Source organism: Topomyia yanbarensis, chromosome 2 (assembly GCF_030247195.1).
Source record: "Topomyia yanbarensis strain Yona2022 chromosome 2, ASM3024719v1, whole genome shotgun sequence".
Taxonomy (NCBI): Eukaryota; Metazoa; Arthropoda; class Insecta; order Diptera; family Culicidae; genus Topomyia; species Topomyia yanbarensis.
The window spans coordinates 359,216,710-359,242,377 of record NC_080671.1 but is presented as its reverse complement, the minus strand read 5'-3'; the positions used below and the strand labels follow the sequence as shown (position 1 = coordinate 359,242,377).

At 38.1% G+C, this 25,668-nt stretch overlaps 1 protein-coding gene across 1 annotated transcript in view; it reads left to right on the top strand.

Moving 5' to 3' along the window:
* The window catches only part of LOC131680700 (uncharacterized), a 72,391-nt gene extending 53,601 nt beyond the window's left edge, over positions 1-18,790 (top strand). Inside the window, exons 3-4 of the mRNA XM_058961409.1 lie at positions 18,557-18,656; positions 18,711-18,790. Coding sequence (XP_058817392.1) covers positions 18,557-18,656; positions 18,711-18,790 — 180 coding nt within the window. The remainder of the gene's footprint in view (positions 1-18,556; positions 18,657-18,710) is intronic.
* The last annotated feature ends 6,878 nt before the right edge of the window (positions 18,791-25,668 follow it).

The following is a 25,668-nucleotide window of genomic DNA, read 5'->3' as shown; positions in this document are numbered from 1 at the left end:
GATTATGTAATTTTTCTGTAGTGGTAGTGATTTTATTTTATTGGATTACTTTCTATTTTTACTATCTGAAGTATATCCATAAGGTTCGTTATATGCAATTAATCCACGATATTTATTTATTTCAATATTTGGGTAGGGAGGGTGCATCAGGGTATTATACGAACATGGATTAGGGTACGTAGATCGCCTTTCTCTAGTTAAAAGATAATAATGTCTGCACTTACTTCCTAATTCTTCGGAATTATGTAGTTATTGTTAATATTGTTATCTGACACGGCACAGTAAGTTTGAGAGCGAGTAAGGGCGCTTTAACCTAGGCTCATTAGCCAGGGCAAGGTGTAAATACCTCTGTCCCATCCCAAAGGACCAAACAGGTGACATTAACTTTCTTAGCCAAGTCACTCCCAACGATTTATTATATTCCCTTTAAACTGAAACGGTCGGTACGGTTGTCCTCGTTTCTTCCTCCTTTAAGATTCAAAACAATTCGTTAATTAAATTATTCACTAAATGAATAATTCAATTGCCGTCTAATTTTGAAACATCTTCAAACCCAACTCTGCACAGTAGGCCTGGCCGTTTTAATATTTGCGACATATGAAAATATGCTTCAAATATTAATATTGACAAGAAAAAACAATACAGACTAACTGTAGTGTTTTCCAGGATGCTTTTCAATACTGGCTGTGTAAGGGTTAGAATAGAATAGAATAGAATAGAATAGAATAGAATAGAATAGAATAGAATAGAATAGAATAGAATAGAATAGAATAGAATAGAATAGAATAGAATAGAATAGAATAGAATAGAATAGAATAGAATAGAATAGAATAGAATAGAATAGAATAGAATAGAATAGAATAGAATAGAATAGAATAGAATAGAATAGAATAGAATAGAATAGAATAGAATAGAATAGAATAGAATAGAATAGAATAGAATAGAATAGAATAGAATAGAATAGAATAGAATAGAATAGAATAGAATAGAATAGAATAGAATAGAATAGAATAGAATAGAATAGAATAGAATAGAATAGAATAGAATAGAATAGAATAGAATAGAATAGAATAGAATAGAATAGAATAGAATAGAATAGAATAGAATAGAATAGAATAGAATAGAATAGAATAGAATAGAATAGAATAGAATAGAATAGAATAGAATAGAATAGAATAGAATAGAATAGAATAGAATAGAATAGAATAGAATAGAATAGAATAGAATAGAATAGAATAGAATAGAATAGAATAGAATAGAATAGAATAGAATAGAATAGAATAGAATAGAATAGAATAGAATAGAATAGAATAGAATAGAATAGAATAGAATAGAATAGAATAGAATAGAATAGAATAGAATAGAATAGAATAGAATAGAATAGAATAGAATAGAATAGAATAGAATAGAATAGAATAGAATAGAATAGAATAGAATAGAATAGAATAGAATAGAATAGAATAGAATAGAATAGAATAGAATAGAATAGAATAGAATAGAATAGAATAGAATAGAATAGAATAGAATAGAATAGAATAGAATAGAATAGAATAGAATAGAATAGAATAGAATAGAATAGAATAGAATAGAATAGAATAGAATAGAATAGAATAGAATAGAATAGAATAGAATAGAATAGAATAGAATAGAATAGAATAGAATAGAATAGAATAGAATAGAATAGAATAGAATAGAATAGAATAGAATAGAATAGAATAGAATAGAATAGAATAGAATAGAATAGAATAGAATAGAATAGAATAGAATAGAATAGAATAGAATAGAATAGAATAGAATAGAATAGAATAGAATAGAATAGAATAGAATAGAATAGAATAGAATAGAATAGAATAGAATAGAATAGAATAGAATAGAATAGAATAGAATAGAATAGAATAGAATAGAATAGAATAGAATAGAATAGAATAGAATAGAATAGAATAGAATAGAATAGAATAGAATAGAATAGAATAGAATAGAATAGAATAGAATAGAATAGAATAGAATAGAATAGAATAGAATAGAATAGAATAGAATAGAATAGAATAGAATAGAATAGAATAGAATAGAATAGAATAGAATAGAATAGAATAGAATAGAATAGAATAGAATAGAATAGAATAGAATAGAATAGAATAGAATAGAATAGAATAGAATAGAATAGAATAGAATAGAATAGAATAGAATAGAATAGAATAGAATAGAATAGAACTCGTCTCTATCATCATTATGTTCGCTTTGCTCGATGCGCAATACAATGACAAGCGAAGTGCTACACACTTCCAGACAATTCGACGCGTTAATATTTATTGAATAAGAATTGATGAAACATGAGTGCGATGCAGAAGAGATTTGAATGTGTTGGTATTGCCATTTGGGGAATTTTTTGTTGGGACCGTTTTAGCATGAAACGTCTTGCTATTAGAGCATTTTTTTCTTATTACCGTAAAGGTATTACGGCCGAGTTTTGGGTGCAGAAACACACTTTTTTCATTTTTTGCGGCTTGCGGCAATTCGGTGCTAGCTTAGTTCCGTGACTATGTTAGCGTCGAATTCTAATGAGAGGAACGAAAAAAGTGGATTAGGTGAATTACAAAAGGTTTTTATTAGGGGAACCCGGGGCTATTCGGTCCTACTTAAGCAAATCGCTCTTTTAGGTGGATAGCTGTGAAAAAGTTACCGGTCAAAAGTCCTAATTGTTAGTTTGAAACCTCAGCTACATTTTGGTGCTATAAAAGGTTCATTTGCACCACTCATTGGCAGCGCTAGGCGACGATTTGCAAACCTCTACGTTTTCTAGCCTTTTACAATGTAGGGGTAATTCGGACTTCCCTACGGGGCAATTCAGACCGTCATTTTTCTTAAAAAATTTTACAATGGAATTATTATTTTTTTTTTATTCATTTCGTTTATTTGATAGGCACAAATGCGTTAGCTTGGCGGTGCCAAATACTTTTGTTTTTACATTTTGGATATCTTAAAACTAGGAGGTTACAATGTTGAAATATATTTTTTTTTACAAAGGAAAAGAAAATTTACAGCTATCTTAAGACTAGAAATAAGATTCAATATACAAGAGAGGGCCAAAAGATTTTTTTATGAAAAAATTTAAAACAAGGGATTCACTTTGATATACAAGAGGGGGAGTAATAGTATTTTACGAAATATTTTACGGTTATCTTAAAACTAACAATATAGTTTAGTACACAAAAGGGGGAACAAATATTTATGAGAAATTTCACAGAAATCTTAAAACTAGGGATTCAATTCTATTTACAAGATGGAGGACAAGAGTTTCAATAAAGAGTAAAAATTATAGCTATCTTAAAACTAGGAATACAGAATACTAATTTGAATTTTTTAACTAAAACTTATGCTTGGTCAAGATATTCAGAGAGTGGCTTATTTCCGCATCAATGTAGCAGCAGTTGTATCAAGGACAGGGGGGAGACAGGGAAAGAAGAGCAAAACTTGCAACTTTCGCTCGAACCGGGGGGGGGGGGGGGGAGGGGGGGATCAGCGAAACAAATTTGCGCCTCAGTCTAGTATGTCGTCGAGTACCGGATTGGCGGATGGTATTCTTCGAACCCGCGGGGAATCCTTCAAAAGTCATCGGACCTCGAGTCGCTCTCGCTTCAGTTTCCTTCTATGCAGGCGTAGTGGTAAGGGCGACGGCGGTTACATAGTGGCACTCTGGAGCTGATCGGTTCCACAAGGCAGGAGGAAACTCTAAAAACGAGAAATAAAAGAGAGGGGCTAAATTGGGATATTTATCGTTTTTATGAAGGTATAAATAAGGGACATATAGGGGAAATCACGAGTTGCCAGCATATCTCGGACTGGTACATTGGGTGGTCTACCTCGGGCCCGAAGGGATTCCTTTAACTGAGACCTGGCGTCACAATACCCGGCGCATACCCAGACAACGTGTTCGATGTCGTGATAGCCCTCGTCACAAGCGCACAGACTACTCTCCGCAAGCCCAATACGCCGCAAATGCGCATCCATGGTGTAGTGATTGGACATAAGTCGGGACATTACGCGAATAAAATCCCGACCCACATCCATCCCCCCGAACCAAGGCTTCGTTGATACCTTTGGGATAATCGAATGTAGCCATCGTCCAAGTTCCCCGTTGCTCCACGAGGTTTGCCAACTGTTGAGTGTCCTCTGACGACAAATACTAAAAAATTCGTTGAAGCAGATTGGTCTTTCGTATATGTCACCATTTAATGCGCCCACCTTTGCTAATGAGTCGGCCTTTTCATTGCCCGGGATAGAACAATGAGAGGGGACCCAAACAAAGGTAATCTGATAAGATTTTTCAGATAACGTACACAAGGACTCCTGTATCTTCCCCAGAAAATACGGGAATTGCTTTTTAGGCTTCACCGCACGAAGAGCCTCGATAGAGCTGAGGCTGTCCGAAACGATGAAGTAGTGATCTGTGGGCAGAGTGTCGATGATCCCAAGGGTGTACTGAATTGCAGCTAACTCTGCGACGTCAACTGAAGCGGGATCATTGAGCTTGAATGAAGCGGTGATAGTATTGTTGAAGATACCGAAGCCAGTGGACCCATCGAGATTTGATCCGTCAGTGTAAAACATTTTGTCGCAGTCGACTTCTCGGAATTTATTATAAAATATATTGGGGATCACCTGCGGGCGTATATGGTCCGGGATTCCACGAATCTCTTCCTTCATGAATGTGTCGAAGAATACAGTAGAATCAGAAGTATCTAGGAAACGGACACGGTTGGGTGTATATGAAGAAGGATTAATGCTCTGTGCCATGTAGTCGAAGTACAAGGCCATAAATCGGGTTTGAGAATTAAGCTCGACGAGCCTCTCGAAGTTTTCAATCACCAACGGGTTCATAATGTCGCATCGGATGAGCAATCGATATGAGAGTTCCCAAAATCGATTTTTTAGCGGAAGAACGCCCGCCAGCACTTCGAGACTCATCGTATGGGTCGAGTGCATGCAACCCAAGGCAATGCGCAAGCAACGGTACTGGATTCTCTCCAGTTTGATGAAGTGTATGTTCGCAGCGGAGCGGAAACAGAAACACCCGTACTCCATCACCGACAATATCGTTGTTTGGTACAACCTGATCAGGTCTCCTGGGTGAGCACCCCACCATGTTCCAGTTATTGTTCGGAGAAAATTGATCCTTTGTTGGCATTTCTGTTTCAGATACCTAATGTGACATCCCCAGGTACCTTTAGAGTCGAACCAGACCCCGAGATATTTAAATGTGAAAACCTGGTTGATCGTTGCACCCATTAATAAAAGCTGGAGTTGCGCCGGCTCACGCTTCCTAGAAAAAACAACCAACTCAGTTTTCTCCGTGGAGAACTCAATACCCAGCTGAAGAGCCCAAGCAGACAAATTGTCCAAGGTATTTTGTAATGGTCCTTGCAAGTCGGCAGCTTTGGGCCCTGTAACAGAGACCACCCCGTCGTCTGCAAGTTGCCTTAGCGTGCATGAATTGGCAAGACAATCGTCAATGTCATTCACGTAGAAATTGTAGAGCAGGGGACTTAGACATGAGCCCTGGGGAAGACCCATGTAGCTAAATCGCGATGTTGTTAAATCGCCATGCGAAAAGTGCATGTGCTTTTCAGACAACAGGTTTAGCAAAAAGTTATTTAAAATTGGCGAAAGACCATGCTGGTGCAGCTTCTCTGACAGAATGTTTATAGAAACTGAGTCAAAAGCCCCCTTAATATCCAAGAAGACTGATGCCATCTGCTCTTTGTTAGCATAGGCCATTTGGATTTCTGTAGAAAGCAACGCAAGGCAATCGTTCGTCCCTTTGCCTTTGCGGAAGCCAAATTGTGTATCTGACAGTAAGCCATTTGCTTCAACCCAATTGTCGAGGCGAAACAAGATCATTTTCTCGAACAACTTCCGAATACAGGACAGCATTGCAATCGGCCGATACGAGTTGTGGTCGGAGGCTGGTTTTCCTGGTTTTTGGATGGCGATGACCTTCACTTGCCTCCATTCATAAGGGACAATGTTACCCTCAAGAAACTTGTTAAATAAATTCAACAGGCGCCTTTTAGCAGTATCAGGCAGATTCTTCAGCAAGTTGAATTTGATTCTGTCTAACCCTGGGGCGTTATTGTTGCATGACAAGAGAGCAAGTGAGAACTCCACCATCGAAAACGGTGTTTCGTTCGCGGTATCGTGAGGAGACGCGGCGCGGCACGTTTTCTGTACCGGGACAGAGTCCGGACAGATCTTCTTGGCGAAAGCGAATATCCAACGGTTTGAATATTCCACGTTCTCGTTGGTACTATTACGGTTACGCATACGTCGAGCCGTACCCCAAAGAGTGCTCATCGCTGTTTCTCTCGTTAACCCGTCGACGAACCGGCGCCAATAACTGCGTTTTTTGGCTTTCATTAGACTCTTCATTCGCCTTTCTAACGACGCGTACTGTTGATAGCTAGCGGGTAACCCGTCTTCCCGGAAGGCCTTATATGCAGTGGACTTTTCCGCGTACAGCTCTGAGCACTCTTTATCCCACCACAGGGTGGGAGACCGTCCATGGGTATTCGCGCTGGGTACTGGTTTAGTCTGAGCTTGATTCGCACTGTCGAGAATCAAGCCAGCCAAAAACCTGTACTCTTCCTCCGGAGGAAGTTCTTGAGTGGATTCGATTTTAACGGATATCGCGGTCGCGTAACTCTTCCAATCAATGTTCCGTGTGAGGTCATATGAGACATTGATTGTTTCCGATGGTCTTGAACCGTTAGCAATTGAAATCACGATAGGCAAATGATCGCTACCGTGGGGATCAGGGATCACCTTCCACATGCAATCTAACTGTAGCTATGTCGAGCAAAGCGACAAATCCAACGCGCTTGCGCGTGCTGGTGGTGTTGGAATCCGCGTCATTTCTCCCGTGTTTAAGATGGTCATGTTGAAATTATCGCAAAGATCTTGGATTAATGTTGATCTATTATCATCATGAAGACAGCCCCATACCGTACCGTGCGAGTTAAAGTCTCCTAGAACTAGCCGCGGTGCCGGTAAGGATTCCGTGATATTACAAAGCGTTCGGTGCCCTACCGAGGCTCTAGGAGGAATGTAGATGGAAGCAATGCAGAGGTCTTTACCTTTGATTAAAACTTGACAAGCGACAATTTCAATGCCTGGTGTCGAAGGGAGGTTAATTCGGTTGAAAGAATAGCACTTTTTGATCCCCAAAAGTACTCCTCCATAGGGGTTTTCTCGATCCAGACGAATTATATTAAAGTCGTGGAAGTTGAGATTTATATCGGAAGTTAACCAAGTTTCACATAATGCGAAAGCATCACATTTTAAACTATTTAGTAAAAATTTAAAGGAATCGATTTTCGGGAGGATACTTCTGCTGTTCCACTGTAGAACAGTGATCGAATCGGTGACCTCGTTCGATGACTTAGCCATCGAAGGATACGATCGCTGCAAGGAGGGGCCATTTAGTAGTCAACTGCTTCAAAAATGTTTGCACTATAGGGAGAAAACGTATCAGAAGGCTTTTAAGAGGATCAGTAACATTGAAAGCTGTGAAAATTAAGTCCACTATGTCAGAAAATTTCATTAGTCCGCTACTGGACTGAGTATCTGTTTGAAAAACGGGGACACTTGGGGTTTTGGATGTCCCTGGAAGTGGTGGGTACTCCTTGTTAGAATTAATATTTCCAAGTCCTGGAGCAAATTGCTTCGGCTTTTGTGCATCACTTCCGTTGGATTTATTGGTTGTAGATGGCGCACTCTGAGTGGACGACACCTTGGCACCCTTACGAGGCAATGTAGGGGAGGCTGGATTTCTCCTCTTCCTGGATTCCCCTGGGTTAACCAAAGATGTTCCCTCTCGTGGGTCGTCAGATTCTTGCTCAACGTTAGCCAAACCAGCATAGGGATTTTCGGACAGGACAGATGGCGAAGCATTCTTTAGCATTTCTGCATAAGAACGCCTTGAGCGTTCCTTAAGGGAGCGCTTAATTTTATCCCCGCGCTGCTTGTACGCAGGACATGATTTAAGAGCATGTGAAGGGCCCCCGCAGCAAATACACTTTTCAGTTTCTTTGTCGCAAGAGTCATCCTCATGCTCTCCTTCGCATTTGCCGCATCGTTTCTTATTTCCACAATATGTGGCTGTGTGGCCCAACTGCTTGCAATTGCTGCAGCTCATGACCCGCGGTACAAACAGGCGAACTGGTAGGCGAACCTTGTCAAGGAGGATGTAGTTGGGAAGAGAGGACCCGGCGAATGTCACCCGAAGCGAGCCTGATAGAGAGTAGGTAGTCTTACCTCCCTCGGTGTTTGCGGTATACAATTGTTTGCATTCTAAGATCTTAATCTGTTCAAGAGAGGGGTCCTTAAAGCAGCCAACCCCGTGCTCCAACAGTTCTTCGCATTTCAGGCCCGGTTCGGACACTACCCCATCGATTTCACAGGCCACACAAGGCACGTACGCTTTAAATTCCCGCGTAAAGCGCTCACAGCAAGCAATCGCGTTTGCCTGGCCGAGATCATTCACTAGAACACGTATCTTGTTTGCCCGAACACGTGTTATTTGAGTTACGGCCGGGTAATTAGCAGTCAGATCTCGAGAAAGTTTTAATATATTAACCGGTTTCTCTCCGGTCCGAAAATATACCACCCATGGCCCAGAGGAACCTTCTGGGTACTGCTTTATACGGGGAGCAATGCGAGTATTAGGGGGATTAGGGACTTCCATGATTACATCAGATGGTATTTCGCTCTCGGCCATTTAAGCACGAGGGCAGAGCGCTATATAAACGGGAATGTGTCTTATTATTTGATTACAAGGTAGAGTAAAAGTAGGGAAAAGGAAAGAAAGCAAACGAGGAAAAAAAATAAAGCAAAACTTATCTGCAAACAATGTCGATTGTTCCGCACCAGCGAAAACAATGTACTGGATTTACTGCCGGCACCAGCAGAATGGCAGCTAACGAACGAACAAAGGATGACCTTCAATCACTGAAATTTACACACCGAACACCACTGTGAAATATAACGATCCGTTCCGTTCAAAGGTTGGGAGACGTATGGAGAATTATTTCCACTGGTGTCATCGACCGTCCTCAGGATGCCTCCACACCTAACACACAGGTATATCCTCGGCTAAGCGACGACACTGGTAACGTTTCACATCTGACACCAAATTTAACCAACTTCACAATGGAATTATGTTTACCTATGAATTAGTTACAAGAGACCCTGCTTAAGAAGCAAAAAAATAAATTGCTTTACAAAAACTTAATCTGGTATGTCACAGCTGTCGATTGGCGTATTTTCTTTGCTATGGCGTGTGCAATGGTGTGCGCAGCCGCTAGCCACTGAACGGTGGTTGACGGAATAGGGGGTCCGAATAGCCCCGTACGCTCATATCGCACAAAAGTGGTGGGCGTCTCGAAAATATCTCTGTTTTCACCCAAACAAAAATCAATCCATAAAATAGGAGCCTCAAGCTTTCCAAAACACTTACCTTTTATTTCTTCATATTTATTTGTTGCTTTAATCACGGTTTTTCTATTATAATGGTTTTTGTTTTGAGAATGGCTAAACAACGAAACACGTTGTATCTCCTTTCTACAAAGAACAGAGAATCAACTTCAGCTCTCAAAATTAATGATTCAGGATAGCGGTTCCACGAATATGTACGATAGTTAGAAAGTCTTGCTATTTTCTGAGAAATCGAGGGGGGCCGAATTACCCCACTGTCTTAATAGCCCCGGGTTCCCCTATATAATTCGTTTATTTAGCTCGGTTCAATACTTCAGCTAAACATAGATTCATTGTATATATTTACATGATGTAAACAATAAAAACAACAAAACGAGTTTAAATAGTTGTCCGGCATATCTCGTCTGAACAACTAGTCATTATGCGTGGAGACTTGTTTACGAGGCGGAGAAATATTTGTTTTCCTGCCAGATGCGTCTTGGGAAACGCTCAAATCTATCTCGCTATTGTACACTTCCGTGTTGTCATTATTGTTGCTGTCTTCATGTTCACAATCAAATATTCTTCCTTTCTTTTTGCTCAAGCGGGTCACCGGTGTGATCCTCCTCACTGATGGTTATTGGCTGTTGATTTTAATACACTTGATGCAGCATTTGCAGTTGTCTATATTACCTGAGCAGTTGCCACAAATTTGACTACAGTTTGTGGTTCAGGTAATGGTAATGAAGATTTTGGGTTGGAATTTCCGAAGATGAGCTATCATCTGCAGTTTATGAGCAGTTCATAGTATACCGTCTTTTCACAGAACTGGCACGTATTAATTTTTCCTTTATATGAAAAATTCTTTGTATGATGGTACTATCGAATTATGTTTTGTACTGCATTGGCAGGTAGAAGAAAATGGATCGGACCACCCACATTCTCACCATTTGAAATTCCGGGAAGCACCTCCTACATGTGCCCTTGGCAATGGATTGTATTTCTTTTAATGACTACTGTGCAATTAAGTGATACCATATTTTGTAACCGAACTCGGATTTTTCCAGCGTTCATATATATGAGGATCTTGATTATAGCGTGGTCACACACAACCCTTTGTTTTAAATTATTAAGCCAAATTTATATTTTCCCTGGGCCAATTTGTTTTACAGTATCAGCACTAGAACAAGATTTCTATAAAGGCGACTTTCGTAAATCTAAGCTCCATTTTTACTCTTCGCAAATATTCCACATTACGAATGGTCGGTCTTAGGCGAGAAGACCGAGGGTCAATAGCCACCGTATTTGACTGAAGCACCACTTCTTGCTTCTGCGACCCACTCATCTCGGCAGGTCACCACGGCAAAAATTAAGGTAACAGTTTCTTTTGTTCTTCAGACAATGCACACAACAAAAGAGTGGGGTAAGTTCAAAGGCATCTAGTTCATCAAACTAAACCAGAGTTAGAAAGATTTTAAAACTTGGATCAATTTTCAAAGTCCATTTTACCCCTCTTCCCGTTATATATTGATATATGGCGCCAAAGCCTAACCCGTACATATACATAAAAAATGCTGAGAGTGTCATAAACATCGAAACACATCAATACGAAATCTCGAACAAAGGGATACTCGCTTTTAAAAATTGGAACTTTGACCTTTTGTTCCGACAAACGTCGCAGCCAATTCTTAGCGAACCAAATAATTGCTAGGCGAGCACTACGCTCACCGAATCGTTCCTGGTCGGAACATAAAGCATACTTTAAAAAGCATTATTCGCAATTATGATGTGGGAGGCGACTCCCACGGTTCTCTAGTGACGCGCTTGGCAAAGGCAGCACAGGCCTTTTTTCTCCTACATAGTAGAAGTTTCCAATTATGATAATAAATGACGTATTTCTGAAGGCACCCCTTATAAGCCGGATAATTTTTATTGCGACTCAGGCTTACGTCGATTTTAGTACAGTCCACCTTCAGCCTTCAGCATAAATTGCACAACTTACATACGACATCAACTATGCTATGATAAAAAATCACATTTAACAAATTGACATGGACGACTTCTGGTGTAGCATTATGTCCGGTCACGACTCGTTTTAAGTGGACCCTTTTTTTGATTTCCCCAACCTCTCGGTCCATCCATTTTCTTTAGTATAATGGAATACAAATATGCATGCAATCGTAACTAGAACATGTCGTAACTATATTACTACTTGATATCTTCGTTGGGATAGAAGTAACATTCCAGTTTCTATGTAGCGCTACAGATTGGAAGCAGATGAAAGAATAAACTTTCAATTAGAAATGATTTATTAAATCAACAACAGTCCAAGCCTTTATAATAATCTACATCATATCGGAGAGTGTATTTCTTTGAAAGTAGGCTAAAATTCTTCCCGCAAAAATGATAAATGACAACCAAAGTAGGTAGCACCGAATCATAATCTGTCTCGTGGGTGATCTTTTCCGCCTACTTCTACAGACACATTGCATTGCTAAAGGTAAAGGTGTGTACATTAGTATGTATCTGCAGGATAAATAATCGCGCTCGTTGATTCAAGTAGGGGAACCCGGGTCTAGTTGAAGGTAGGAATAAATAAGTTGGTGGGATTCTTTTTCCATCGTTTACACTGGGCAAGCAATGTTAGTATTTGACAACGCTAATGTGGTTTGTTTGGCAATTCGCTTTATTTGGTAGAAGGTTTGGGATATATTAGGCTTTTTTGTACGGGAAGGAAATTTTATTATTTCGCACTGGTTGTGATATTTATGGCGAGCTTCCGCGGAAAAATATATTTTTCAACATTGTATCAGAAAAGTTTAATATGTGCAACGTGCAGGTTCTGCTGTCACACCCAAATATTGGCTGACACTGGTGATAATTGCTAAGAAACGCTTAAAATGTTTATCCAGGAGTAATCTGGGCTGGAGGAATCGAAGGAGTAAAAAACTTTTATTGAAACCATGATTTAAAAAAAATTCAAAATAATAAGTGAAACCACATTTCTTTCATTTTCCAACCACTCACCTTCAGAAACGACTGTTAAGGCCGAAACGTCAACGTACAGCGCAATCCAACTAAAATCGGTTGTTTCCATAAGACACAAGGTGGGGATACCTCATTGTGGACGCCAGCTAGTACTGGGTTTACCTCCAGGATAATTTTCATTTATTATAGCAAAAAAAACTAAATTTCTCATTATAGCAAAAAAAAACAAAATTAAATCATTTTATTATAGCAAAAGAACTAAACATAATTTTCAAATTTGTCAAATGACAGTATTAGTGGATTACTTAGAACTACATATTACAAATGCAAAAAAGTCAAGTTCGAAAAAATGTGAGAAAGCCCTTTTTAGACGCCAGCGACAAAAAACAAAGAATTTTTTTTTAAATCTCTTATCTCCAACAATTTCACCAACCGCCACACGCATTTTTGTTTATTTTTACCTTTCTCCTATAGAAAGGCTATGCAACAACCCTGAACATCGCATGCTTAATCCCGGCCGTCTGTCATATACCATTCGACTCAGTTCGTCGGATTCGGCAAATGTCTGTGTGTGTGTGTGTGTGTGTGTGCGTATGGATGTGTGTATGTATGTGTGTAAGTATGTATGTATGTGACCAAAAATATGCACATCGGTTACTCGGAGTTGGCTGAACCGATTCCACTCAAATGAAAGGAACAACGTTCCCATAGGCTGCTATTGAATTTCATTAAATTCCGAGTTCCGGTTCCGGAGTTACAGGTTTAAGAGTACGGGCACACAGCAAATTCACATTTTTGCCTTTCTCCTATAGAAAGGTTATGCAATCACTCTGAACATCGTCAACTTAATCCCGGCCGGAGGGCCATTTTTTTGACTTATATAGGCTTTCTGTAATTCAACAGGGTCGTAGTTAGGAGGATACGGTGAGGCCCTCCCCCCACATCACTCACCACCCTTTCCTAAGCCGCCCTTCCCTCATCAAGTACCCATCTAAGCGAATAAAATTTTCTAATTCCTCTAGAATAAATTTTCCTAGTGGGTCTGAAAAACCAGTGTAAAATTTGGTTTGAAATGATTTTGAGTTGAGAAACTAATTTAAAATTTCTTAACAAGTTGAAAATTTTAGGCGGAGTCCGAACCTCCGAACCCGCCCGCCGCTTTCAGCGTCAAGTGTTTCAGCGTCGACATATAGCAACTCAAGTTCGTAGATACATTGTGCGTATGTAAAAATCGCACTGAATATTTAATAGACATTTCCACCATTATATTAAACATAACCAGCCATGGAATCGTAGTTTGAATAAATGAGAATGGCACAATTGCACCACTAGGTGGATTAAAACGGGATTTTTCTTATGACCTTGCTGGTGCAGCTTCTCTGACAGAATGTTGATAGAAACTGGGTCAAAAGACCTTTTAATATTCAAGAAGACCGATGCCATCTGCTCTTTGCGAGCATAGGCCATTTGGATTTCTGTAGAAAGCAACGCAAGGCAATCGTTCGTCCCTTTGCCTTTGCGGAAGCCAAATTGTGTATCTGACAGTAAGCCATTTGCTTCAACCCAATTGGCGAGGCAGGATAGAATCATTTTCTCGAACAACTTCCGGATACAGGAAAGCATTGCAATTGGCCGGTACTAGTTGTGGTCGGAGGCTGATTTTCCTAATTTTGAAATGGCGATGACCTTCACTTGCCTCCAGTCATAAATGACAATGTTACCCTCGAGGAACTTGTTAAATAAATTCAACAAGCGCCTTTTTGCAGGGTCAGGCAGAATTTTCAGTAAGTTGAATTTGATTCTGTCTAACCCCGGGGCGATGTTGTTGCACGATAAGAGAGCGATTGAGAACTCCACCATTGAAAACGGTCTTTCGTTCGCGGTGTCGTGAGGAGACGCGGCGCGGTACGTTTTCTGTGCCGGGACAGAGTCCGGGCAGATCTTCTTGGCAAAAGCGAATATCCAGCGGTTTGAATATTCCACGTTCTCGTTGGAACTGTTTCGGTTACGCATACGTCGAGAGTGCTCATCGCTGTTTCTCTCGTTAACCCGTCGACGAACCGGCGCCAATTGCTGCGTTTTTTGGCTTTAATTAGACTCTTCATTCGCCTTTCTAACGACGCGTACTGTTGACAGCTACCGGGTAACCAGTTGTCCCGAAAGGCCTTATATGCAGTGGATTTCTCCGCGTACAGCTCTAAGCATGTCTTCCATTATACTGAACGTCAATTATGCCTTACGTACAAGTCCCTAACGTTGCTATGCCTATCGAATTTTGTCCAATGGTGTACAGCCATGGATTCGTTCAATCGGTGTATGAATTTAGAAGTTCAGTGTGAATGAGAGTGACCAAATATCGAATGCAAATTACCGACAGAAAGCGTAGCCTACAAACAAACAACGCTGATCACATAACCTGGACGGACCCGTACATGCCAGTACTGTAACCAGACAGCCCACTACGGTAAAATATGCGCCGAAGCGGCTAGTGAGAACTCATCTACTACAAACACAACCAAATGACCAACCAATAACTGACGCGCCTCGTACCTTAAAACTAATTGCCAGTACCAAAAACGAAAGCAAGATTGGACCTAGTGTTTTCAAACACAGATTGGACAAAATTCAAGACAGTTTGGTGGGTTCATGTCTTTCGGCGCTAAGTTCACCGATTTAACCGCCTACCAGACCTGTACGTTTTTGAAGTAGTGACATAAATCAGGCCAAAGCAACGATTTTTGATCATGTTATCTCAAAAAAGGAAAAAAATATTTTTGGGAGCACTTAGTTTTGTAGATTTCCCGTTCATGATACCTTTCGTCACAAAAGATTCTCTACTTTTGCCGCCAGTGTATATGGCCTGCCAAATCAGGTACTTCGAAGCTAATTTCGATAGCTTCTTCTGTTTGAAATGGACATCCATGGCCAACTAATCCTTACCCATGAAATTTTCCTGTCCCTGTAACTGCTTGAAACTCGCATTGATGTAGGTCTCATCATCAATACATAAATGACGCAGCACCGGTATTTCGTTACCAGCTTCGTGTTTCGGAAACAAACAGCACCAGTTCGCCTCAATTTTGAAAGCTTAGACGTTTTTTTTTGCCCAAGTCCTGTGTCGAAATGTTCGGGTTCTACTTGAAATGAGTTATCTATCGGGTTTTTTATGGATTATTCCCAAATTTTCGTCTAGCTCCTGACTCCATCTGTTCCTGGAAGCTTTGATGTTTATCCTTCAGCTTTCCCAAGACGCGACAACCCAGAGTCCTTTCGCGAATGGTTTGCTAATTTTCTTCCATCTCGATCGGAAGCTCACGGGCAGCTGCAAAGGATTAACGGATGAAAACAATACACTCTAAAGAAAAACTAGGCAAAAGTTGGTTCATTTCGGTCAAATATGGAAAAATGTTAGGGAAGTTTGAAAGTGTAACAAAAATTAATGACTCACCCTTTAGGCCCAGAATTTTAATGAGTTTTGGATCTTTGATCTTTTTGGGGGTGTAACAAGGTTTCAGTAATTTTTTTAATGTCCTTTAAAGTTTACTTTGGAGATCTCAGTGTATTTTCTTCACCCAGTCAACCCACAAGTCGCAAAATAACTCTTAAAAGTTACTTTGGAAAATTATTTAAAATTCATGAAAACTTGGTTGTACAGAACTCTGCGGTAAACTTCGCAAAGTCGCGTCTTACCATACAACAATATATTGTTCACTATCAATGTTATTTAAAAATGAGAATTGCTTTTAACTAACTGTCTGGAAAAAAATGCTTTAAATTTTCAGAAGTTTTAGTTTCGAATTGAGCGTTGAATAACTGTTGAAACATAGTATTGTGAATTTTAATAACGTATTCATGAAACTAAAAATATTCTGGACTATATTTCTAATGTAACTCATTAGCTTAGAACAAAAAAAAACAATTATTTCAATAATATATTTGGGAAGAAAGCTCTCCACGGAAAATTTCAAAGCAGTTCTAGAATAATGGTTGGCCTTTGTAGAAAGTTTTTCAAATTCGTAGAAGACTGTTTTTGCTTCTGAATTTCCAAGATGAACATATAATTTTCCAGAATAAACAAAGCAGTAAATATAGAGCAAAGGTTTGTTCAAATAAGTTCGTGGTGGTGGTTGCTTAACTAACGAAGACAAATGGCACTGCTGATGACAAGACGAAGGACAAACGCATCTACATACCCACTCACAAAGTTTAGGTCGACATTGTATTTACGTATACAAATTTCACATGCATAAATGAATTGTACTACGGAGTTTTCTGTTTTAAAGATTTCAGCATCAGTAGCAGAAGATGGGTATAAATCCTACACAGCAAAAAAATGTGAAAATTCACTTAAGCGTATTTCATGATATCGCAGAAAAACTATTCGTGTAATTATGTTTCACGAATAAATTTACGCTAAATATCATGCACATAAAATGACCCCTGAAAATCGTGCAAATCTGTATGTTCCTATGGAAATTTACATTATTCTGCTCGAGACCTGTGCGCTATTCATTCAAATTGCAGGTAAAATATCTTATTTTTACACGATTTTATACGAAACGGTGTTGAGCAGAGAGAAAAACTAACTGCGTCATACACATACATGTACGAGCCGCAACTCAATGCGCTTGGATCGTCCACGCTCAAGCGAAGCTTATGTACGCCACTTTGCAGTCACGTTGTTGTGTGTCGCTTTAGCCTAGTCCATAAGGGGGTGTCTCTGGTGAGTCAATGATTGTTGGTTCAAGTCTTAGTAGTATTATTTAACGAATTTTTTTTTGATGTCGGTATCGTCACCAATACATACGTAAGTTATTTATAGTACGATTTGTGGCCAATGTAAAATTAATCACTCGCATAATTTTACACTATTAGTCGCGTTCCCTTTATGTGCAGTATATTTAGCATAATTTTACATGATTTTTTTTTTATCTGTGTATGCTAATCCAAACTCATATTGATTGACTTTCGCAGGGATGAATAAATAGAAACGAAACCCAATCCATAGTGTTTCGAATTGTGAACCCTTAGTTTTAATAAGATGGAAATGTTAAACCAAAAAAATGGAACCTCAAGCGAACGTATCATGTCGTATCAAATAAACAGACGGAATAAAAAAATCTCATAAATCTTTTTGATACAATTCTGAGAGTATGCCCGTTCATGCAATGTGTTACTTTGGACTACCTACCTAAATAAAAAGAAAAATTCAAAGCATCACCAACTAGCCCTGGGCTCTCCTACAGCTGTACATCAGTTTCACTTGTTCAAATATGCTTTGAAAATCTCTTAACGAGCATAACGGGAACTGATACCCAGCAGGGTAATTTTTTGTGGTTCGCTGCGATTTCTATACTGTTCAAGGTTACGCTACCTTTCTGTTGCTGCTGTTGTGAGTTCTGTGATCGCTTTGATGAAATAATACCTTGTGGGCGATGTATGTATGTATGTAGAATTATCAATTCGAATCAAAGGTAGTGCATGTAACCCCGTGATGCCATTCTAAGAGCTGCTGCAAAAGGAAAAGCAATACTAGTAACTCGTAGTGTTAATTGTTATGCTTATGCAGCTACGATAAAGGGTTAAATGCTATATTTCGTTTTGGTAAGGCGTTTCAAAACTAAATGGCTAATGACCAACTCTGATAATATTAAACTTAATTGAGCAATGAAACGTGTTGGTAATATCTGGCAGCTGCGCTCTAGTTTTTATTTCGCCAAAGAAACTATCACAGCTCAAAGCAGTGCATTCGTATCACAGTATGAAAATTGCCAGATGGCATTGAGTATAAAACTTTTATTTCTGACCCAAAATTTAAAACACCCCTTAACAAATCAAGAAGTACAAAGTCGCTACCCCGCCCTTCACCTTCTAGCATAATTAACATTAGTTACAATCTGCTATAGGTGAGATATATGAAAGTCATCCATGACAGATCATAAAAATTGTTAATTAACCAAAAAGTTTTTTACTTTTTCCTGCAGTCCTTATTTCCACGGCAGTATGGCTTACCGTTGAATCAGTTACAAGAAACTTACTTCATCTAATGCTACTCAAGAGCAACTTTTCACCATTCTCTTTTCACTGTGTATCGTTTCAGAAAACGGAAAAGTTCGTACCATCCTTCGAGACCGTTTCATTCGCCGTCAAAAGTATCTCGCAACAATTTAATTGGACCGAAGCAATCTTGTTCGCAGCAGGTAAGTGCGCCTATCTCTCTTTCTCCCTCTCTCATCCTCTTCACTACCGTGAAGCTTTTTCGAATTTGAGCCAGCAAACAGCCAGCAAGTGTGCTTTGATTCCCGATGGAAATTGTTTGCTCCCCGCTGCTTGATGCTGATTCGCAGCGTCATATTTCGAGAAAGATTCAATTTGTACCCTGCATACTCCGGGAAAGCTTTCGAATAACAAATTCTGCCTTTGCCACTTGGGAAAGCGACGCAGGTTGAATTTGGCGATTCGTTGAAAGTGAGACACAAGAAAGCGTGGAATGGATTATAGCAATGAATTCTAATGCTGCTCACCTTTAGTGAATTCTACGGCTGTTCTGGTGCTAACTAACCGATAATTGACAGTCTAAAATTCATACACTGAGCTCTTCTATAGAAGGATCGCAAGTCGTAACCGCGAAATATTATCTGAATGGCCAAAAGGAGCGATTCGATCTTAATAAAATGGAACTGAGAATCAATAATATAGAATTAAGAATTGAGAATTGTGTATTGATAAGTGATAAGTGACAAGTGACAAGTGACAAGTGACAAGTGACAAGTGACAAGTGACAAGTGACAAGTGACAAGTGACAAGTGACAAGTGACAAGTGACAAGCGACAAGTGACAAGTGACAAGTGACAAGTGACAAGTGACAAGTGACAAGTGACAAGTGACAAGTGACAAGTGACAAGTGAGAAGTGACAAGTGACAAATGACAAGTGACAAGTGACAAGTGACAAGTGACAAGCGACAAGTGACAAGTGATATGCGATAAGTGATAAGCGATAAGTGAAAAGTGACAAGTGATACGTAGGCATTGTAATTTTTACTTACTAATGCGAAAAGAAGCTTATTGGATATCCAACCTTTCTTAGACAAGTTGAGTCGTAAAATTCTCCACAAATAGCGGGAGAATATATATTCCTTGTTTTGACGTGAGTCTTTGTTTCTTCCATTTTCAAGAATTTTTATGATCGCGTCCACTGTAAAACAAACAGAGAAAGAATGACCGGAACGGTGAGAATGAAGAAACGGTGAAAATTCACCTTTTTAAGTGGTATTAGAGACTGTGGCGGTAATCATGATACTGTTGGGAATATGTGTTGGCATCATCACAGTTCCTCGATGATGGCGGAGTGGTTAACGCACCCAACTAGAAACTGGGAGATCGCAGGTTCGATTCCTGCTTGAGGACATATCTTTTCTCAGTGTTTCCTCTAAAAAGGTGAATTTTCACCGTTTCTTCATTCTCACCGTTCCGGTCATTCTTTCTCTGTTTGTTTTCCAGTGGACACGTTAATAAAAAGCGTGAGAATAATTTTCCCGATAAAATTTATCTGATTTATTCCTTTTCACCGGAGAAGGTGATAATATTTTAATTTCGTGAAAATTAATAATAATGTCAAAATGTACACTTCAATTCCAAGAAAAACGACAAAGAAGTACGATAGACTTGTTTTTTCATGTAGCGCCAGCAAAGGCAGCGAGCGCTAAAATGATGCCATGATAAACTCATTCGCTCATTCACCGGTGGATTAATTTTTTCGGAGCAATAATGCGTTGAATTTATCCCGAAAATTTGTATAAGTACATTTTGTGTAAAAATTATTTTATTGTCGAAGTGGCAAATTATCCAGATCATATGAGTAAAACTGAGAAGCGAAAATTGAGAAGTAACAAGTGAGAAGTGAGTAACAAGGAATAAGATGTGAGAATTGAGAAGTAAGAAGTGAGAAGAGAAAAGTGAGAAGTGAGCAGCGAGAAAAAAAGAAAAAGAATTGAGAATTGAGAAATGAAAATTGAGAATTGAGAATTGAGAATTAAGAATTAAGAATTAAGAATTGAGAATTGAGAATTGAGAATTAAGAATTAAGAATTGAGAATTGAGAATTGAGAATTGAGCATTGAGAATTGAGAATTGAGAATTGAGAATTGAGAATTGAGAATTCAGAATTCAGAATTGAGAATTGAGAATTGAGAATTGAGAATTGAGAATTGAGAACTGAGAATTGAGAATTGAGAATTGAGAATTGAGAATTGAGAATTGAGAATTGAGAATTGAGAATTGAGAATTGAGTATTGAGAATTGAGAATTGAGAATTGAGAATTGAGAATTGAGAATTGAGAATTGAGAATTGAGAATTGAGAATTGAGAATTGAGAATTGAGAATTGAGAATTGAGAATTGAGAATTGAGAATTGAGAATTGAGAATTGAGAATTGAGAATTGAGAATTGAGAATTGAGAATTGAGAATTGAGAATTGAGAATTGAGAATTGAGAATTGAGAATTGAGAATTGAGAATTGAGAATTGAGAATTGAGAATTGAGAATTGAGAAACGAGAATCGAGAATTGAGAATTGAGAATTGAGAATTGAGAATTGAGAATTGAGAATTGAGAATTGAGAATTGAGAATTGAGAATTGAGAATTGAGAATTGAGAATTGAGAATTGAGAATTGAGAATTGAGAATTGAGAATTGAGAATTGAGAATTGAGAATCGAGAATTGAGAATTGAGAATTGAGAATTGAGAATTGAGAATTGAGAATTGAGAATTGAGAATTGAGAATTGAGAATTGAGAATTGAGAATTGAGAATTGAGAATTGAGAATTGAGAATTGAGAATTGAGAATTGAGAATTGAGAATTGAGAATTGAGAATTGAGAATTGAGAATTGAGAATTGAGAATTGAGAATTGAGAATTGAGAATTGAGAATTGAGAATTGAGAATTGAGAATTGAGAATTGAGAATTGAGAATTGAGAATTGAGAATTGAGAATTGAGAATTGAGAATTGAGAATTGAGAATTGAGAATTGAGAATTGAGAATTGAGAATTGAGAATTGAGAATTGAGAATTGAGAATTGAGAATTGAGAATTGAGAATTGAGAATTGAGAATTGAGAATTGAGAATTGAGAATTGAGAATTGAGAATTGAGAATTGAGAATTGAGAATTGAGAATTGAGAATTGAGAATTGAGAATTGAGAATTGAGAATTGAGAATTGAGAATTGAGAATTGAGAATTGAGAATTGAGAATTGAGAATTGAGAATTGAGAAGTGAGAATTGAGAATTGAGAATTGAGAATCAAAAATTGAAAAGTGACAATTGTATGAACAAATGACAAATGACAAATGACAAATGACAAATGACAAATGACAAATGACAAATGACAAATGACAAATGACAAATGACAAATGACAAATGACAAATGACAAATGACAAATGACAAATGACAAATGACAAATGACAAATGACAAATGACAAATGACAAATGACAAATGACAAATGACAAATGACAAATGACAAATGACAAATGACAAATGACAAATGACAAATGACAAATGACAAATGACAAATGACAAATGACAAATGACAAATGACAAATGACAAATGACAAATGACAAATGACAAATGACAAATGACAAATGACAAATGACAAATGACAAATGACAAATGACAAATGACAAATGACAAATGACAAATGACAAATGACAAATGACAAATGACAAATGACAAATGACAAATGACAAATGACAAATGACAAATGACAAATGACAAATGACAAATGACAAATGACAAATGACAAATGACAAATGACAAATGACAAATGACAAATGACAAATGACAAATGACAAATGACAAATGACAAATGACAAATGACAGATGAGGAATGAAATGAGAAATTAGTAAGAGAATATGAAGAAATGGTACATGAAAAAATCAAAAGCGATTTCCATCAAAAATATTTATTATTATGTTCAATTAAATGACACGAGTATGCGTCAAAATAAACCAACTTTTCCGCTGATTATTATTTAAAGATTTGTGTCCTCCGTTGACAGACACAATTATTTTGTTTCGTTTTTTCGAAGATTCCCTCCTTGCGAACGAAAAATATTATCCGCGAAAAGTCAATCCCAGATGCCGAAAATAAATGTTTTGCCACCCGAACGTTTCGTGTCAATTCGGCTGATGGATCGCAACAGCTGTAACCTTTGCTATTTCCTTCCGTTTGCTCTCCTTGCCCCTACCACACGAACCGGTCTTGCCAGCTAAGAATTGTGTCAGCTTAAACATCACTTTTCGGCAATTTCCTCCTGTTTTTGCTATGTTCGCGTGATGTCTACGCAAACAGTATACGCGACAGCACGCGTTGATGGGTTGATTTCCTGCCACCCTTATCCTTAGTCTTAGGTGACTGCTATTGCATTTAACCCAATCACGTAAGACAATTTGTGAAGTGCGAGAAAAAAGTCACAGTGTCACAAACGGTTCTGTACTTCAGTGTCGAAAGAGTAGGAAAAAGCAGCGAAAGATTCGAAGACCCATCCATCTTGCATCAGGATGCTGACGTGTTTTACTTTCGATTTCGACAAGAAAAGCGAATCCGGCAAGGCACCCATGAGGACATGCAAAGCTCTTCAATAAAGCAGGATGGAAAGGAAATTTGGTCGTTTTGGAGATTGACGGCGGGGAGTTTGAGCAAACGGAAAACTTTCACTGTGGGAACCAGATTGACTCGGGGGCGGCAGGTTAAAGTGACTTTTGATCAGATTAATAATTCATCAAGCCGAATGACGGTAGGTATCTCTCATGGGTGTGATACGAGATACAAGTTGAATCTAAATAGAAGTCTAGTCTAGCAGGTAATGATGCTCCGCTCAGAGGTGATGCTGAGAGTTTTTCGTCGGGAGATTTCTGCTAATGGACTACATGAATGTTGGTTCCAGGTATATTACCTGAAAGTTTCGACAGCATTCGTTAAACAACGAAATTTTAATGAGCAGTTGTCATTAGTTTGGCTGCCAGCAGTACATTCGGTTCGACTAATTAACATTTTTCGACATCCAACTAGTCCCAAGATAACGCTGATTCCAACTGAAACACTGAAACAAGCTTTATAGTTTTTACTCTCAAGGAACAATGCGGTATTAGAGTTGTGGCGTTTTACAATTAACAACGTGAAGAAAGATATTTTTCTGAGAAAATACCGGAGCAGCAAGCTTCTAAAATCAAATAACGTCGAAAACACGTCGTTGGTACACTGACAAATTCAGCAATAGTCATTTGATCTCATTAGCCACATTGCGTTGTTTGAAAATGAAGAGTTTCTTGGCCAATTAGAGGAATAATGGAGTAGGGCAGATTTAGCGTTCGTCGCCGTGCGGATGCGGGCGGTAAATGGGTTGCCACACCGCAAACAAATAATAAAACCACACCGCTTACCGCAACCGCACCGCACTTCGCGTTAATGCGGTAAAAGCGGTAAAATTTATGTATTTCTAAAAAATAGTGTTGCAATAGTATTTATTTATTTTGTATAAACATATATAATAAAATGTTATTCACAATTACACGAAATTTAACTTTGACGGACTCCTCAGAATGCAACGTTCATGAAAACTTTTGCTATTTTTATTAATAAAATACCGTACCTTTTTCAGACAAATACTTGTTATTTCTCTAAATGTTAACATAGCTCTAAATTCCTACGAAATGTAATGTTGTTCATCATTGCACATACAAACACGTTCATCTGCAGCAATTAATATTAAAACTTTTATTTTATCTATCCTACAGTTGCTTGAAAAAATGGAATAAAAAACAATCTATTATCAAATTGTATATTTTTTTCTTTCAATACTTTCACATTTTCAATGACTCTGACCCATGAAAATGAAATGAATATTTTTCGAATTTGCGTAGAAAAAATCACCTTTCATTGTTAAAGGAATTTCACAAAAAAAAACTCCGGTTCTTCTATATAGAAACGCATATATTTTAATACATTGTTATAAAACATATTGAATTTTATCAATAAGAACGACACCATATTCGACGTGAAAAATCGGTCTACACATAACATTTGATCAGGTATCCATCCAATCTCAGCCGGTACAGAGTTATTGAACATTAAAAAAGCTGCAAAAATGTATAATTTGCAGCATACACAAGGAATGTTATTTATTTTAAGGACAAAATATTCTAAAACCTTAACCTTCGTATTTTTAAAGAAACAAAAGTATTCTCATTTCATTACTAAGATTGTTCTCTTTAGAAAAAAGTATGAACTGTAATTTTCTGAAGGCTAGTTCGAAGGTTTTTTTCCCCTCAATTTTCCTATAGTGCCAATGGCAAAAACGTAAATTGAAGTAGGAGGAGGTCAAAAATTGTCCAAACAGTGTGAAATTTGGTATCTGAGCTAACTTGGACACTTGTCGCAATATGAATTTGTGAATATCAAAAAAATCACAATACGCTACACTATAGGATTACTGCTCTCTAATTCATCTAAGCTTCTCTATTCATACCACCCATTTGAATGCATTAGTTAGAGCAGTATCTTTTATCTCTATACAACGCATTAGCTCAAATGGTAGGATGGATAAGCGCACGTTGTACTCGACTTTTCGTTTCGCTCAAACGCGAACATTTTACATTTTCTAGGCAAAATTTTTAACTGTTCTGCTTCTTAGGAACGAAGCAAAGATAACGATACCTATTTAAGCGCATTCCAGCGACTCTAAGACGAGTTATCAACGAAATAGTGTGACATCTTGACTAATGAGATGAATAAGGGCTCCTGCTTCGAATAATTTTACTTCAAAAAGGTTACAAAATACTCATAACTGAACATTATTAGGACTTGTGTGTATGGGTTCCATACTACGCTGCAATATTCCAAAAATGGCCTGACATATGTATTGTATAAAGATTTAATTGTGTAAGGGTCTTCAAAGTTATATCTGAAGCGTTTAATAAAGCCCTGCATACCTACTATTTGCTTTATTTATTATTGTATTGTAATGTTCCACAATTGCTAGCTTGGAGTCTAAGATTGCGCCTAAGTCTCGTACAAATTTGCATTTGCATCTACAAGTTGGTTTCCTAATAGCGGTAAGCTTGAAGTTATTTGGTACCGCCGCACGGTATTTTCTTTGATTTTAGGCCTGAGTTTAGTCCGGTCTAAGACGTTAGTACCTGTCATTGCAAAAA